At 40.6% G+C, this 17,316-nt stretch overlaps 1 protein-coding gene across 2 annotated transcripts in view; it reads right to left on the bottom strand.

Moving 5' to 3' along the window:
• Positions 1–6,130: 6,130 nt before the first annotated feature.
• The window catches only part of MTUS2 (microtubule associated scaffold protein 2), a 214,884-nt gene continuing 203,698 nt past the window's right edge, over positions 6,131–17,316 (bottom strand). For both annotated transcript variants that reach the window (XM_063304452.1, XM_063304451.1), the window contains exons 12-15: positions 13,275–13,373; positions 10,003–10,122; positions 9,217–9,314; positions 6,131–6,440 (exon numbers count right to left, since the gene is read on the bottom strand). In XM_063304452.1, the coding sequence (XP_063160522.1) occupies positions 6,224–6,440; positions 9,217–9,314; positions 10,003–10,122; positions 13,275–13,373 (534 nt within the window). In that variant the 3' untranslated portion in view covers positions 6,131–6,223. The remainder of the gene's footprint in view (positions 6,441–9,216; positions 9,315–10,002; positions 10,123–13,274; positions 13,374–17,316) is intronic.

The following is a 17,316-nucleotide window of genomic DNA, read 5'->3' on the forward strand; positions in this document are numbered from 1 at the left end:
TAACCATTTATTCATGTAAGTTTCTTAGGATGGATGTGCCTTCTACCTCTTTTTTCTATTCCCCCTGTATAGTGGCTATTGTGGGGGAAAGCAGATTGTAGCTGTTTTGATTTCAAAAGCTATCTGCAACAAATTGGATTTATCTGGAAAAAGTAAGCTGTCCTCTTGCAGCAGCTCACAGAGAAGATAGGAAGATGGCGAGAATGGGTGGCAGAGAGAGGCCCTTCTTACCATTTACATTTGTCCTAACAGGTTACTTAAATGGGAAAGAAGTCACACACCTCCCATGGGAAAACAGCACAGTAGGAAAGAGGGACTTCCTCTATTGAGCTTAATGCAATGCTATGCTCTTTGGAACACAATGTCAAAATAATTGCCTGATCCCAAAACAGCAATGGTCAATGGTAAGGGCACAGTAAAATGTAGAACACCACAGAGAGAATGCAGCCCATGTAAAATGTGTCATGGGAAAGAAGAAAAACACACATGTATCACCTTTGCTGGCAACCACTGCATAGCATATTGCAAAATTATTTTCTGTTGTATTTGCAATCTCCCACTGGTAATCTGGATTATATTCAACTACCATGCCAATATATAGCATTTCTGATCAGTGAGGAGTGAGGGAAGTACTAGTGTTTCAAAACACAAGGACATTACAGACCAAATATTTCTCCTTAGCTCATTTTATGATATCCATTGATTTCATACATGGGGCCGTCATGTGCTGATGGGGAAATTTGGTCTGAGAAGACAGCAAGCATGTGAGTTCTCAACCCAGTAAGCTTTTTTGAAAATGAAAGTTAAGTTATTTGCAGTAATGAGATTACTTTATGGTTTCCTTTATTCATCGAGATTAGGTGATTGATTTGGTTTTTATAAAGTAAATGCACAACTTTGGTAGATGTTATGAAGCTATAGAAAGAAATACTGAAACACACCATAATGTAATGCTGGAGCATGTATTTATTACCATGAATATATTACATACACTTTTACACAGCAACTGAAATAATACAAACCTTTTCTTCTAATTCAAACAGCCATGTATTGTCAGACCACAAACCCCTACTACAATGGTGGGGTGGTGGGTGGGCAGGAGAAACTTTACATGAAGTTCTACCATATGTCCATGGGACACAAATGCAATTAGTGCAGACCCTAAAATACCTGATTTGGGTTCTTCGATCCAAAATATATCTTTGGGTTATCTCTGGCTGATTTATTGACGAGAAATGTGACTTAAAACTATCTCTTCAAAGTTCTTTCAAATGTAGCCAAGACACATATTATCATCTCTACTTTTCTACCAGCTTGTTTCCTTCATGAATTACTTTGAAGAACCTTAGGCAACCTAAGGAAGATTTTTCTGGGACAGTTTGGTGGCCAGAATGAATTTTGAGGACTTCAGGAAAGACAAAATAGTGGATGTAGGGAAACACAATTCATAACTTTTGTATCTGCCACATCTTGTTCAAAGCTCAGAGATTTGTACTGTAGTACTGTATTGCCACGCTTGTCCCTAAAAGGAGGATTAGGGTGGAAATGAGACTGCATTCTTGGTTTCTGGCTAAGACAGAACAGTTTGGTGAAAAGAATGGCAAGTGTGATATGCTTCCAGCACTGCATTGCACCCTAAAGCATCTCCCAGTAAGTCATGTCAAAGGTAATCTATTAACAACTTTTCAGGGCAGTTGTTTTACTCTAGTGTGTTACCTGCAGTAGGAGAGTATGAGCACACATCTTGTCCCTGGCTTATTTCCATTTGGATCTTCAAATACTGTATTTACCAAAACGACACGGTCCTGAATGTGAAACCATTCCCCAATATTTTTCAAAAGCCTACATTAAAATATTCCCCATCTAGGACAAGCCTTCTATTTTAAAGGTATTTTTTGGGGGGAGGGGGAGGCTCACCTTATACCGTATATCAGTATAATATAGCAGCATTTATGTCACCATGTATTTATCAAACTTCAGGGCAACTTTGGGATGCCACAGAAAAGATGTGTGGCTGCAGTCACACAACAGGCATAACCAGATCCTTTAAAAATCCAGTTTTTATTCATAGATGTTTTGTTAGCATTAACTTTTGTTAGTTTGTTAGTTTGTGTGTATGTTACTATGTTGTACAAATTAAGCTTGTTTTATTAGTTTATGATCAATATATTATGTGAGATCAAAAAATGGGTTAATTCAGAAACAAGTTTAAGTGGGTTGTGTGAAAGCAGTCATTAGCTCTTCCTCCAAGGAATGATGGGTGGGCTGTATGCAGATCTGTGGTATGCACATGTCACTGTGGGGAAGATAATGTTCAAATAACCCCAGTTCAGTTAGAAACTTGAAACTGCTTTGGATTCCTCTCTTGAATGGACTGAATCTGTTCGCTTAATGAGAAGAATGGAAATAGGAATAAAGATAAGAAATTTATGTCATGTGATGATAGTCTGTCCTGAATCCCAACACACATCTGGAACCTGGAGATGCCAAGTTACTGTTGTTTGGGGAGTTCTCTCAAATCTGGCTTGCTTCCTAAATCCTTCCAGGAGTACCACTGCCTCATTGGACAGAGTTCTCTCATTTTTCTTTCCAGTACTGCAATTACTAGAATGTAATATTCAGAAGAATATTTTGTACCCCCCTCTCTCCCATACACTTGGAGCAACTGTCTCCAACATTGAGTTGGAAATGATAGAAGCAGAAGCCAAAGTTAAAGGAATGGCTTTTCCAAGCTACTGTAGTTCCCATACTTCCTTTCATACAAGCTGATTGCAGCTAAACTAGGTTGGAATAGGAATACTGTACATACCCGGCATTTGGATTAAAATGCCCACCAGAACTATGAAGAACATAGTTCAGCCTGCTCCATGCTTTAAATCTAGTGAAATAGAAGTTACACAAAACAAGTTTATAACTTTGTACAGAACTCTAGTTTCACATAACTAATATTGTTGGACTGTTGGACTATCCCTATTGTGTATCTCATTACTTTTATGTTGCAGAGGAGCTGGTCACACAGAAAGTCATCAAGAATGTCACATTAGGTGAGACAAAGCATTTTGGCAGTCCCACTGAGATTGTTGCCTTCTGTATCAATCCTTAATGCCATCTCAGAAATGGCTTTAACTTGCTTCAAAAGTGGTTTGCTATGGTGGCACAATGGCAGTGGTGAATTGGGCCTTCTTGGAAACCAAACCCTAGATCTGGGTTTTGATATTGGTTAGCATTGTAATATCATGCAAATGATAGTTTTCTGCTACCCATTTAAAGCTGTGAATTATGCTGCAGAAGGAAAAAGTGGCCCTTGCTGTTGTTAAGGATTCAGAAAATAATCAGTACAACATAAACGAGAGAGGGCTATCTTCTAGTCTGCCGTATGCATAGAAATGACAATTGGGCTTGACCTTTTGTAGGCTGCTTCTGACCACTATCAGCTGAAATCCCCATCATAGCTGGAAGCATTATTGTGTATGGGGGAGAATTAAACAACTTCAACAGAGATGCCAATGGACAAATCACTCACCTGCTTGTGACTAGCTCCGTAGCCTGTAAGCAGAGAGTGATACATAACTTATAGGGGAGTAGAAGATCAAATATATCAACATCATGGTAACATGGATTACATGGATTACATGAGCCAACACTGTTCACAACAATAACATAACAAGTGGACAAGTGTACTGTGGTGTTCTCTATGTCTTCAGGCATGTAAGTATGAAAAGTGGATAAAATTGCATTAATAAGTCATTATCACTACTTTCCTGCTCTCAATTCATTTTGCCCTTATGCACAATCTAATTCTTCAGTTTGTGTTACTTACGAACATGACATGAGCTAATCTAAGATGTTCTTAGTATCACAGTATCATGCAAGGCAGCTACAAAAATAAATTTCCTAGGGGGGGGGAATCAATCTTGTTACTTTGTACAGCATGGAATTAGGCCACAAATCTGTGTGATCAGACAATGCTGGCTAGCTCTTGAACCAGGCCTGCAACTAGGGTCTGTGTCACCCAGGGCCAACGTTTTGGTGCCACCCCAGCACCCATTTTGGGACCCCCCAGCCCGGCGCCCAGGGCACATGCCCCACCTCCCCCCCACCCCCAGTTGTGGCCCTGTCTTGAACTGCAGTTTAGGCCTCACCGGCAATTCGCAAACACTAAGCAGACTTTCTGGACTAAGTGTTTCTGCAAACTTCAGCAAAGTATTTGCCACAGCATGTTTTTCACTGTGCTTATTCCTGTTTTTGTCATATAATTTGGCCCTTTGAACAGCTCTTACTGTAATTTCAGGGACTTGGACATGGCTGTGCAAAATATACACTGAGCCCCAGCCACTAACTGAGATTCGAAGTACCACACTGATATCAAATAACAAGATTTACATTTGGTTAAGTCAGCCTTGTTCAACACAGCATCATTAAGATTTCTGGACTACAACCATAATTCCCAACAAATAGGTTAAGAGCCATATGGGCTTACAGTCCAATATATCTGGAGGCATTTAGCTGGGGAAGGCTGACTGATACAATTTATGCTCCACAAGCATCCAGTGCTATGTTCAGTGCTTTCACAGTCTAGTCTAACATACCTGACAACATGCTAGAACTCACCTTCTAACACATCTAAGACAATAAGGGATATTGGCTGCATCCTTTTCATCTAGCTCATGTTTAAGAATCACCTCAAAACGTAACGCTATCCTGTATGCCACACTACTCTTTAGGAAGCCAGTCTACATTTGTGCAGCCCCAATGTCCCATTCAGCACTGCTTCTAAATATCTATTTGGGGCCCAGTGTTCTGATGGCTATTAAGAAAAGCAGAAATACTGAACCCAGTGGGCTGGCCACAACTGAAACAATTCTGTGAACATTGATTAGATGGAAGTACACAATGTTAATAGTCAAGTTGAGGCCCTGCTTTTAGAGCTGTGCCTGGGATCCTTAACAAAGTTGCTGAATATGCAACCCCAACATCATTGACAACCCTGTAAGGGATTCAAAGGCACCCTTCTCAGCTTGCAAATTGCTTCACCAGCACCCCTTTAAATAGTGTGCTAGAAGCAGCTGCCTGGGATGACTATGCAATCAGGCCATCTCTGAACGAGAAGCAGCTTCTGTCGGTGGAACTGGGCTTTCTTATATGCAAAAGAGAGCAAAATACAGTCAAAGAATATCCAAACTACTTCATATATTAAATCGAACCTATGAGTATGTTGACCATAAATTAGGTTTTTAGCCAATGTTTGATGGTCACTGTAAAAATAAAAGTTTCTGGTGTTGGGGGAATATTTATGTTCATGTTTTCATATATATTATCTTGCTAGCAATTTAGAAACCTAAAAAAACAACAACAACCCACTGTCATTCTTATGAGCTAAATAAAGTAACTGCCTGACTACAATTGCAAACTCTAGCATTGAGCCTGGAAGATGAGTGACCATAGTGGGCACTGAGTAGAAAATCAATTCTCTTTTTTGAAGTCAGTAACTACTTAAGAATTCAAAAGTCGCTGGTGTTCTGCTTTAGAAAATGTACCACTCGGTGGTCATTTAGAAGATGCTTCTCCTTTTTTCTAACTTCTTTCTGGTCTGGGTAGAAATATTCCTGGGAAGCTTTGACCCCTCCCCCCACCCCCCCAAAAAAAGCAATTCCTTTCAGAATAACTTTTAGGCACGTATTAGAAAATTGCTGTTTTGAAAATATCAGCATTTTTTGCAGGATTAGTTTATGAAAAATTGCAATTCAGAACAGCTTCAGTTACACATGCAGAGCTGTGTGTGTAGGCTTTCTGTGTCTAGAGCACATTTTGTGCATGGATTCCAATACAATCCATACCTCGCCAAAGCCATAGATGTAAGCAGAGCTATTCAAAGCCTGTATTTGCAACTAACCTGAAATACTATTGTGGAAAAAAACATCATTCAGAGTGAATGATAAGTAAGAGTAAGAGTTTTCCAGTGCTTTTGGCTCTAATCCCAAAGGAGGTTTCCATGCATCAGACTACACTGGTTTATGCTATTTTTTTGGCCTCATATGCCAGTTCTATGAGTTCCTGATGCTGAAATGACAAAAGTATATTGCCTAGTCATAAGGAACTGGAGAATATGTTGGTACAGCAACAAATCCCCAGGATATGCTTTCACTTCAGTTCATAACAACTTGCTTGGACTGCAATTCTCCATAAACTGGGCCAAGTCTACTTAAATAGCTGCACCGGTCGGTCATCTTGGTACTGTGCAGACTTTAGCTGGAGTTGGGGGTCCCGATGAAGAGCGATAAATGTGTGTGGGAGATGTTGGAGATAGCTTAACAGGGCTCATGGGTTCTGATGTCTGCAGTTTCCACAGCAGCTCTTCATTTGTCCTGCTCAGCCTCTTTTTTTCCTTGGTTTCCTTCTCAACATATTCTTGGAGATTAGCATTTTCTTCAGATAACTGTCTGGAGAAGGTAACAAGACAACATCAGACTTGACTTTCGTAATTATCACATCCTCACCTTGCTTGTTTTGTGTTCTGACCAGCCCATTCCCTTTCTAGTCCTCCCTGCCTGCCATTGCTTTCATCCAAGATAAGTAACCCCAGATCATTTCAAACTGACAGCAGCTCACAATATAGTGCTTTCATGACCTGATATAAAATAGATCTTAATACATCCCTCATCCTGCACTTTCATCTTTGGTTGACCCATGCATGCTCGGTTCTTGACTGCTGTCTCATCGAGTGACTTCCATGTATGACTGAGCCAATGCAAACATCTCAGCAAGAACACTGTCACCATCCACCAGCACTTCAACTACAATATTTTTCCTAAAGAGTTTTTTTTTGCTGATAAAAATCATAATCATCATTTTCAAGTGTAGAGAAATCCAGCAACAGACCTGCATGTAAATTAGACCTGAACAATTATACACTCTGCATTTAGAAACAAACTGTGGGGGACCTTTCTGAGAGGGACTGTAGTCAGCAGGAAGCATGTGGCTTTGAATGTAAAAAGTATCTGGTTCAATCCCCTGGTTCTGCTTAAGAGGACCTTAGGCAGCAGGCTAGTCTGGGACAACCACTGCCAACTGAATAGACACTGCTATGGTGGATGACTAAATGATTTGACTCAGCAGAACATAGCATCATAGTTTCATAACTCTTAATGGTCAGAAAAGTTAATGCCACTAATTATATGAACATGAAGCTACAGCTGTTGGCTTATACTGGATATTGCCAGATCTGGCCCATCAACAACCATTTTGCCAAGACTATAATCAAATAATCAGCTTGCTAGAGGATGAAAAATGGGAATTATACCGAGAAGCCTCAGGCAGATAAAAGGTCTTTCATGTTAGGGATGTGTCATTGCTGATGAACAGTTTTTTGTTGTTATTGTTCTAAAGCACCAGCATCTGCCCAGGTAAAATTTTCTTTGGAGAACTGAAGCAAATAATAGTCAACCCCAACTGTCATACTGCCTCTCAGGACCATGTTTCTGCTGGGTCAAAAGCAAGAAAAGAACAAAAAGGCTTTTAAAGCAAGGGAAAGTTTGGAGCACCACTTATACATACTAGAAGAGAGCCAACAGATTCTCCATCTGCTCAAGCCTAAGGCTGATTCCTTGGGGCCCAGTTGTGCTGAGACAGACAGCAGAACATACTGTATATAACATACTGTATGGATCAGTCTGAGGATTCTCAGATATCACTGAATTCAGCAACTGTGGTGAGCCAACAGCAGGAGTTGCAGGACATAATGCAGTATGGAAATAGTGCTATCTAGCTGCTACTTTTGATATACATATCTGTACAACTGTTTGACTAAGCTATTCTGTGGGAGATTCCTCCCAGTTTATTCTATTTTTAAATTGATGCAAATACCCACGCAGTTGCACAATAGCAAAAAGTGTTAAGGTAGCTGCTGCATTGTTTCTAAGGTTCATGCAGCTGCTTTAAAGACTGTCCCTGCACATCGGCATGCATATTCAGACAATTGGGAACAGCTTTTAAAGCAGCTGTGTGACTGAGCCTTGCAAGTATGCCTTAAACAGCTGAAGACAGGAGCTTATTCGTACTACTGTATACTGGTTTTGAAACATCTGTGTCACATAGCACAGCTATAGTTGTCTGGCTGAGAAAGCAGAAAGTTTGTGCCCCAATAAATACACATGACTCTTGAGGTTGTTTGTTTCTTACAACGAACTGCTCACCTGCATTTTGTTTCACAATTAGGATTATTCATTATGTTTAAAGTCCTGCTTATTTTGTAACTTTTTTTTCTTTTTGGTTTTTACTCCTTAAGAGGGTGAAGGTTGATGAAATATTCTGCCAAAGATTCAAAGAAGGAGCAACGAAGTTCGACAAAGCACCCATAACACTGGTGCAGCAAGAGAATGGCTTCTTATATAATGTGGGTAATTAAAGAGAAGCAAAGGTCAACATCCCTACTTCAGCCTGGCATTTTTGGCTCATTACCATCACTATTGCCACTGGGAATGTTTACTTCAGATGCTGAGAATTTTATTTTGTCTTCTCTTTCTAAAATGAATCTTTTCCATTCACTTTTCTTGCACCACTCCATGGATCAGAATACTGTATATTTCAAGCAATATACTTATTTATTTTGATGTAATTAAAAAGGATAAAAAAAACTGGGAGACCGTGAGTTCTAGTCCTGCCTTAGGCACAAAACCAGCTGGGTGATCTTGGACTTTGAGTCACTCTCTCTCAACCTTAGGAAGGAGGCAATGGCAAACCACTTCTGAAATCTTGTCAAGAAAACTGCACGGACTTGTCCAGGCAGTCTCCAAGAATCGGACATGACTGAATGGATTAAAAACAAAACAAAACAAAAGAATAAAGGGGAATTATTTCAGGAAAATGTATGCAAAATGTACATTTTAGGGAAAAATGAGTGCAAGCTAAGTGCATATTTTCAGTGTATTTTCCAATGAGCAAAAAATGGGATGAAATGGACTATGACCAAACACATGTGAGATTGATGCCTTTCTACCTATCTGGAAATAATTCCTGCTGAATGCATATACAATGGCAGCCCTAACAAGCATGGTATATGAACTCTCAATGTATAGAATAAAGTTCATATTCTTCCAATACTCTGATTCTCTTGAGCAATAGCAGCAAAGTGGACATAAAAAAGGCATAACTCAAATCCACTGACAGTTGCCTTTTTCCTGTTACTCCTGTTACTCTGTAGAAAATATTTAAACTGACCTTGTCACCATAGTGTTCTGATCAATCCTGACTTTGAGGTCTTCATTTTGTTGTTGAAGTACTTGGATTTTTTCTTCCAGAATTAAGTTCTTTTCTGCCTAAAGAGATAGGCAGGCTGTTATATTTACCACAACTGTAAGCACGTTGTCTGTTAGGGGTGGGATGGGGGGAATAATGGAAGTATCTTGACAATAAGATGCAACCCTGATCCCAGCTGTACAGATATTGTGACAATGCACGCATGCCCATAAAGGACAAAACTTGCATAGAGTTCTGTCATTCTGAGAAATGATTGGATTCCACGGATGCCTCTGAATGCAAGCAATTTCTACTGGAGAATTTCCCCAAAATATTGTGATATAAAATTTATTCCACAAGGCATTCCCACCCAGATCTGAATTAAACTACACATACATTCACCTCTGGAATCCTGAACCTAATAGTTAGAAAATTAAGATTACTGCAGCTACATGTAAGAGATAGTCAAGATAGAGAAAGGTTTCTAAGAATTTGCCACTAGCAGATCTGCATTAGTTGCTGATCAAATGTCATCAGAAAGAACTGGGTAATTTTAGCTAGAAAAAGAGAATGTGACTGAAATTTTCAAAAACCTGAAACACATTGATTGGAAATGATGAGACCTATAATCCACTGCATCTGGAAGGTAACTGATTGGGCAAGGCTGTCCTGATAGGTAAGTAGCAACATACTAATCTGTGCCTTTTAACCACTTTTCAAGTTGTTTCCTAAACAATCAGAAACAGCAACAACAAAAAGAGACATCACCAGCTTTTCTAGCTCCATGATCCTCTTTTCTTGTTGATGAATGAGTAAATTCTTCATCTCCAGAACCTGCTTTAGGCTCCTCATATCTTCTTCTAAATGCTGATATGGAGCCAGTGCAACCTAAGAGAAAGAAGAATGATATGAGAAACATCACCCTGGAGAGGAGTCCCTTTGCTCAATAGTATAAAAATAATACAAATTGGGCTTGTGCAAATCAGTCCTGATTCAATTAAATTGGCAGTTTGAATAGCCACAATTTAATCTGATTAAAGTAAAAGTTGGATGCTGTTTGATGCAGTCTGAACTGATTGAAGCCTCTCTGAGGTTTAATCAGGAAAAATGATTCATTCATAAGCTATGAAGGGAAGATTCAAAATGCTTGCAGCTGCTTCATGTTTTGACAAGATGGAATGAAAATAGCAGGGATGGTAGACTTATTTGAGGATATTAATCCACAAAGTTGCAGTCTTATAGCTTCAAGGATTTCACCATAATAATTTTCTGAAATATTCTCCCTTTTAAGGTGCAATTAGCAGGGATGAGCAACACAGCGATCTCCAAATTGTCCAGCAAAAAACATATAGAGATGTCTGCTGAACTACAGTAATACAAAAAAAAAAGTCCTATTCCAACTGAAAAACATTCAAAAACTGTTTAAAAAGTAAGCTGTTATTTTTCAACTTGCTTTTCAGTGGTTCTAGGTTTGGCATGACATTTAAGAATGCCTATGGACTTGTCTCTGTAGGGTTTGCTGCTTTTGATGACTGGGATATGTGGGGTGCCAGGGGATTGGCCTAACTAGTTGGCAGGCTTGGCCTTATCCGTGGCTCCAGTGAGGTGCCAGCTAGACAGAAGACATTTGCAAAGCCTGGCCTCTTCTGGGCAGACCCCATTATGTCAAGACTGGGGCTTCTTGGCAATACTCTATATTAGTTACTTACTTAGCAAGAGCAGACTGGCACAATGAGGTACAGTGCCATAGTGATTGGCAGGCCATATAGAAAAATAACCCTCACAGACTTCCCACCCTTTATTTTTTAAAACTAGTAAATATTTGGGCTAGTACTAATCTGGCAACCATCTACTTATTGTTGATAAACTTAACCTTGCCTCTTTCATGCAGAATTTTTAAGTGTGTGTTACTGCTCAGGTTTGAGCTCCGATTCAGAGTGCTAAGAGCTGAGTGGAACGCCCAGTTGTGTTGGCAGAATCAGCACAAAAGTGTAACGTTCCATCAGCATAAGAGAGAAGAAAGTGAAGGGTGTGAGAAAAGGGGATAACAATGTTGTTTTTGCAATAGTTATTTCTACAATAGAAAAGAACTTGCTTTTTCAGTAAATTGCCAAATGAAGCTTGCTTTCTAGTAAATCGCAAAACCAGGCTTGCTTGTCAGTATATTGAGGATGTAGGATATGTGGTTAGGGGAACAGGAAACTGTGCCTCCATATTAGCAGGTGTAAAGGAAATAAGCTGCCTAACCAATGCTGAAAATATGCTCAAAACCAGTTCTAGCGAACTTTGTGGTCAGACAAGACCCTGGCCTACTTACTCCAAGGAGGCTAGCTGCCTTATAAGGAAAAGAATAAATAGGGGACTGGGGGAGGTAAAAAGTGAGGAATGGGAGATATAAACAGAGGCGGGACTTCCTACAGAATTTTAGGCGTTTCGGATGGGCTGTTATCTCCTAAGTACCTATCCAATGGGGAACAGGAGGAGGGCTTCTAACAGCCGGGGTAGGGAATAAAACTGCATGCTTTGGGTGAAGGGGTGTGCCTATTTTGGCTGGGCACCCGTCCTTGCAAGAACGTTGATAAAACTTTTTTGCTGCTCCTCAAGACTTTGTCAAATTTATTCAGTGAGGGACTTTTCTCACAAGGGTTTGGGTCTGCCCACCTGAAAGAAGCAGAAAGCTGAGAAAGTGATGAAGGACAAGCAATCTAAGTTTGCCACCCAACCCCAAAAATGATCCAAAAAGCAGATTGAAGTGATAAAATTCTTTAGCCATCACCAACACCCTCACCACCTATTCTCCATGAACAGCACTGAAGACTGCCTCCAGCAATACTAAAAAAAGAGCCATTGACTCTGAAAGTACTCGGCAGCTGATTTTGATTTGATCTGCAGATTTCTAATCCCTCAGAACTCCCTCTCAAATCGGAGGGTCTGCATCTCTGGCCTTTGGGTCTGCAGGGAAGGGGAGGGTTTTTAAGGACCAATTTTTTACCACTCTAATAGCCCATTTTCCATTCCCTCCCCCTAATATTTAGTTTATGGGGTAAATGGATGCCTAAAGCAAGTCATAAGGGATTAAATTCATCAATAAATTCCCAACCAATCCCCAACAATTTGGCTGAACATTTATTTCAGCTCTGCCCACTCAAGTGATGTTATGTCACCCTCTACATTCTCTGAGGACCAGAAGCAGGACACAAAGACGAAGTCTTACTAATGGGTTATCTGCCTCCCTGATAATCTGAACTTAATTAAAATTGGTGATCTAGGCATTGAGAAGGAGATTTTTTTTAAAAGTAAAGGCAAGTAGAAGTTTTTTGGCCTTGGTTGTACATGTTACGGCTAAAGGCATTTTGAAGAGGAAAACTGCATTTCCTGGTTTAGAGATGGGCTTTCTGAGTGACCTACTATAGTTTAGACTGCAAGGAAGATGCTTTAAAAAGTTTTAGTGACTTTATGGCAGAGTATCCATGTGGTCTGAATGGAACGTCTTCAAAACATAGACTTTTGTAACCTTACTCATTGACCACTGAGGTTTGAATCAGTAGGGCCTTTGTGTCATGTTCACCGTTTCAATGTGCTTGGTACATCGTAACGTTTCGCATGTCATTTGCCTGATACGTGTTTGATCTCGGGAGAGAGGAAGATTCCTCTTCGGGGAGTTGTTATCTGTTGGCTGCTGGGTTGGAATGTGTTTGGGTTATCTCATGTGTTCAAGGTTGCTTTCCCAGGATGTGTGGAAAACGGTTACCAGCACCTGGGAGGGGGGTAGTTGCTATGGCCGGTAGGGGGGAGGGATTACGTTTGGAGCCGAGGGTTTTTAGTTTGTATTTGGTGCGCTTTTAGTCATTCTCAGCTTTCTCTGTATCTGCCATAATTTCCCTAATAAATCAGATTTCATTTAAGTAACCTCTTGTGAGTCTGAGTGTTTGGGGTAGGCAACCATTACACTTTGGCCTGGACCAGTATTCCTCTTATAATATCACTGAACATTGTATTTTGGAGTTACAGTGAATAATATACCAATACATCTTGATTACCTCTAGTTGTTCTTCAGTGTTTTTCTTCAATGCCTCTTCAAATCGTTTTGCCTTGTCCTTTAGAGACTGGCTTTGAAAAGTGAGAGTATCTACCTGGTCCTGTAAATGATATTAAATACAACCACTTGCCAATGATGATCTAATTCACTTCCAGGCAAACATTTTAGATACGTCCTTTGGAAAAAAAAGCAATTGTTTTGAGTAGAACCCAAGATTGGTAGCGTACATAGCCTCTGAGCCTCAAGGCAAATCTGTCAGATATGAGCTACCAATGTTGAGAGAGCACCCCACTGGCTCTAGCAATTAATGGAGATGAGAGAGAGGAGAATGGGAGGAGGAGGATCTTCCCCACTGCAGCAGCGAGGCTGAGCCTTATGACCATTTTCCCTTCCATTTTGATTACATAAACCATCCCTTCCCTAACGGAGAGGAGGAGGAGGTGGCTGACATGGAAGGGCACTGGAGAAGCAACAGCACTGGTACCTTCTCTCTCACTTGCTCCATCCTTCCTTCTGTACTACTCCTCTTCTTTAACTCTTCTTGTGGCCTGCATGGCCAAGTTGGACATGGTTGTTCATTTTAGATTGAAGGTATGGGGCATGGGGGAATGGCCTTCCTGCCTTTACTATTTGTATGCCATTGCACAAGACAGTAGGCACTTCCACACATGGCTTCTATGCCAGCTTTGAACCTCTGTGATCTTGAATTGTTCTCTGTGTTCAGAGCTAAGCCAACTTATTTTGAGCTCAGCTGCAGTACATTTGGAGCGGCAGTAAAACTAGCCTTTTCTTTGAAATGTTGCAGCTTGATGGAGCTGGCAGGTTGTCCATTTCCAAGTTTGCAAGAATTTGGATGCATTCTGCCTCAGAGCCTTTAGATGTCCTATCCTAGCCTGTCTTTTAAGGAGAAAGGTGGATTGATGGTGTTTAGGGTACCCATCATAGAAACTGTCTGATTTTTTTTTCATACAACCAGATGAATACACAGCAGCAAGGATATGGAGTGTGCATGTGTGTGTGTGAGAATGTGCCTATGCATAAGCAAGTTGTTTTTTTTTCCTCTTTGTCTTTGTCATGAAGTTGGCAGTTTTAATGTTTCTGCAGGCCTGGAAAGCAGTTGTGCTGGTTTAAGATGTGCCAAGTGTCTGGGCTGGCACATCATTCTATACCAGAGTTGCAGAAAGTGTCAAGGCTTAAGGTACCAATTTCACCCTTCAAAAACACAGAAAATGCATCCCACCCAGCCTGCTGCACCCCTTGGGTCACTCTTAGGGCAAATCATAATGTGGTTTGCTTAGCTATGGCTAACATGTTGTGTTACTGCGGCAATTATGGCTTCTTGAATAAACCATAGGTAAAATCTGTGACATAGCTTGATATGTGAGCATAGCCAATGCACGGAAGAGGCATTGTGTTCATTTGTTTTTTCCTGTTATTCATTCATGGAAAAATATGTTTCACTGAATACAGTAATTGAAAATGTTGGGTCATTAGTAGTAATAGCCATAAGTGTCCGTTCCTAACTGATACAGTAATGCCAAAACACCAAATTATGTCTTGTGACATGATGCTGCAAGCATCTTTTCTTATTTGCTTTGCAACAACGAACACAAATACATAAGGAGTGAAGTTTGTGTCACAGTGCATGTTTAGTCATTTGTCCTTCTTCCCCCTGCTTCTATTATATTGTGGTATTTATCATGTTCTAAATTTGGTTTTAATGCAACTGTAACCTTTTGAAATCTGTCTTTGCAACCCGTTGAAGAAAGGTAATGTATAAATTAATAGTCAATTGTTTACATATCTGTCTGTGGGTATATATGCTTGATTCCAATGTTCATCAGAACCTCAGAAGAGCCCTTTTGGATCAAGCTAGTCCATCTAGTCCAGCATTACTACAGGTACTCCTTACTTAACAATCACAATTGAGACTGGAATTTCAGTCGCTAAGCGATGTGGTCATTAAGCGAATCTGACCCAATTTCACAACCATTTTTGTGGTGGCCATTAAATGAATCACATGGTGGTTAAGCAAATCATGCAGTTCCCCATTGATTTTGCTTGCTGGGAAGGTTGAAAATGGCAATTATGTGATTGCAGGATGCTGCGACGGTCAAAAATACGAACTGGTTGTCAGGTGCCTGAATTGCGATCACGCGATCACAGGGATGCTGCGACAGTTGTAAGTGCAAGGACTGATCATAAGTTGGGTTTTAGTGCCACTGTAAGTTCAAACCATCACTAAATGAATGGTTATTAAACAAGGACTACCTGTATAGTCTTTGCTTGCAAGGGACCTGCTCCAGACCTCTGAAAACTTTGTCCACCCTTTTCTAGTTCCGTAATATCCTTTTTCAGTTGCAATAATGAGAACTGTACACAATACTCCAAGGACATTTCCTCACTAGTAATTTATGGCATCTTCTAGCATCAGCCAGCCAGGGCTGTAGTGATATAAAGCCTATCTTTGTTACAGTTTTATCAGCCCAGTGATAGCTCGAAGTCACTATAAATCATTACTGAGCAAATAGCACAAGTGTGGTCTTATCACAGAGTTGTATAAGGGCATTATTATATTAGCCGTTCCTTTTTCAATTTCATTTTTACTGCCTCCAAACATGGAAGTAACCTGTTTTACAAAGGGACTGACGTTTTCATCAAGCTGTTCATTATGGCTCCAAGTCAGTCATTGCCAGCTCGGATATCATGAATGTATAGGCAAAGCACTCTTAATAGTTTCTGTCAAAATCATTGAGTTGGAAGTCGCTTCAGAGGTCATCTAATCCTACTTCCTGTTCAGTGCAGGATCCACTAAAAGCATTCTGGGCAGGTGGTTATCTAACCTCTGCTTGAAGACCTCCAGTGACAGGGAACATACCATTTCATGAGATACCTATTTCAGGTGGTTGGCAGCTTCTACCACTAGGAAATTCTTCTAATATTGAACCTTCCCTGTAAATTCAAGCTATTGATTCTGGTCCTGCCCCACAGGATGACAGAGAACAACTCCAGTTCTTCCTCTCCAGTTCTTCCTATTATATCTCCCTTCAGCCTTTTCTTCTGCAGATTTAATACACCAGATTCCTTTAATTATACCTCATAGGATTTGGCTTCCACTCCTCTCACAATCTTGTTAGCCCTTTTCTGAACTGACTCCAATTAAGTCCTTGTTAGACTGCAGTGTCCAGAACTGGATGCAGGACTCCAAGAGGGGATTGATGACGCCGAATAGAGCAGGACAATTATTTCTTGTGATCTGGACTGTATCCTGTGAATGTATCCCAGAACAACGTTGCCTCTTTAGCAGGACTTTCCATTCCTCCCTGCTAAGTTTCTTCCTGTTCAGGATGGCCTTCAAATCTTTTTGAACCCCCACTTTCTCTTCTAAAAGTGTTAACCAGTCATCCTGTTGTTGTTTATTCGTTTAGTCGCTTCCGACTCTTCGTGACTTCATGGACCAGCCCACGCCAGAGCTTCCTGTCGGTCGTCAACATCCCCAGCTCCCCCAGGGACGAGTCCGTCACCTCTAGAATATCATCCATCCATCTTGCCCTTGGTCGGCCCCTCTTCCTTTTGCCTTCCACTCTCCCTAGCATCAGCATCTTCTCCAGGGTGTCCTGTCTTCTCATTATGTGGCCAAAGTATTTCAGTTTTGCCTTTAATATCATTCCCTCAAGTGAGCAGTCTGGCTTTATTTCCTGGAGGATGGACTGGTTTGATCTTCTTGCAGTCCAAGGCACTCTCAGAATTTTCCTCCAACACCACAGTTCAAAAGCATCGATCTTCCTTCGCTCAGCCTTCCTTATGGTCCAGCTCTCGCAGCCATATGTTACTACAGGGAACACCATTGCTTTAACTATGCGGGCCTTTGTTGTCAGTGTGATGTCTCTGCTCTTAACTATTTTATCGAGATTTGTCATTGCTCTTCTCCCAAGGATTAAGCGTCTTCTGATTTCCTGACTGCAGTCAGCATCTGCAGTAATCTTTGCACCTAGGAATACAAAGTCTTTCACTGCTTCTACATTTTCTCCCTCTATTTGCCA

Source organism: Candoia aspera, chromosome 5 (genome assembly GCF_035149785.1).
Source record: "Candoia aspera isolate rCanAsp1 chromosome 5, rCanAsp1.hap2, whole genome shotgun sequence".
Lineage (NCBI taxonomy): Eukaryota > Metazoa > Chordata > Lepidosauria > Squamata > Boidae > Candoia > Candoia aspera.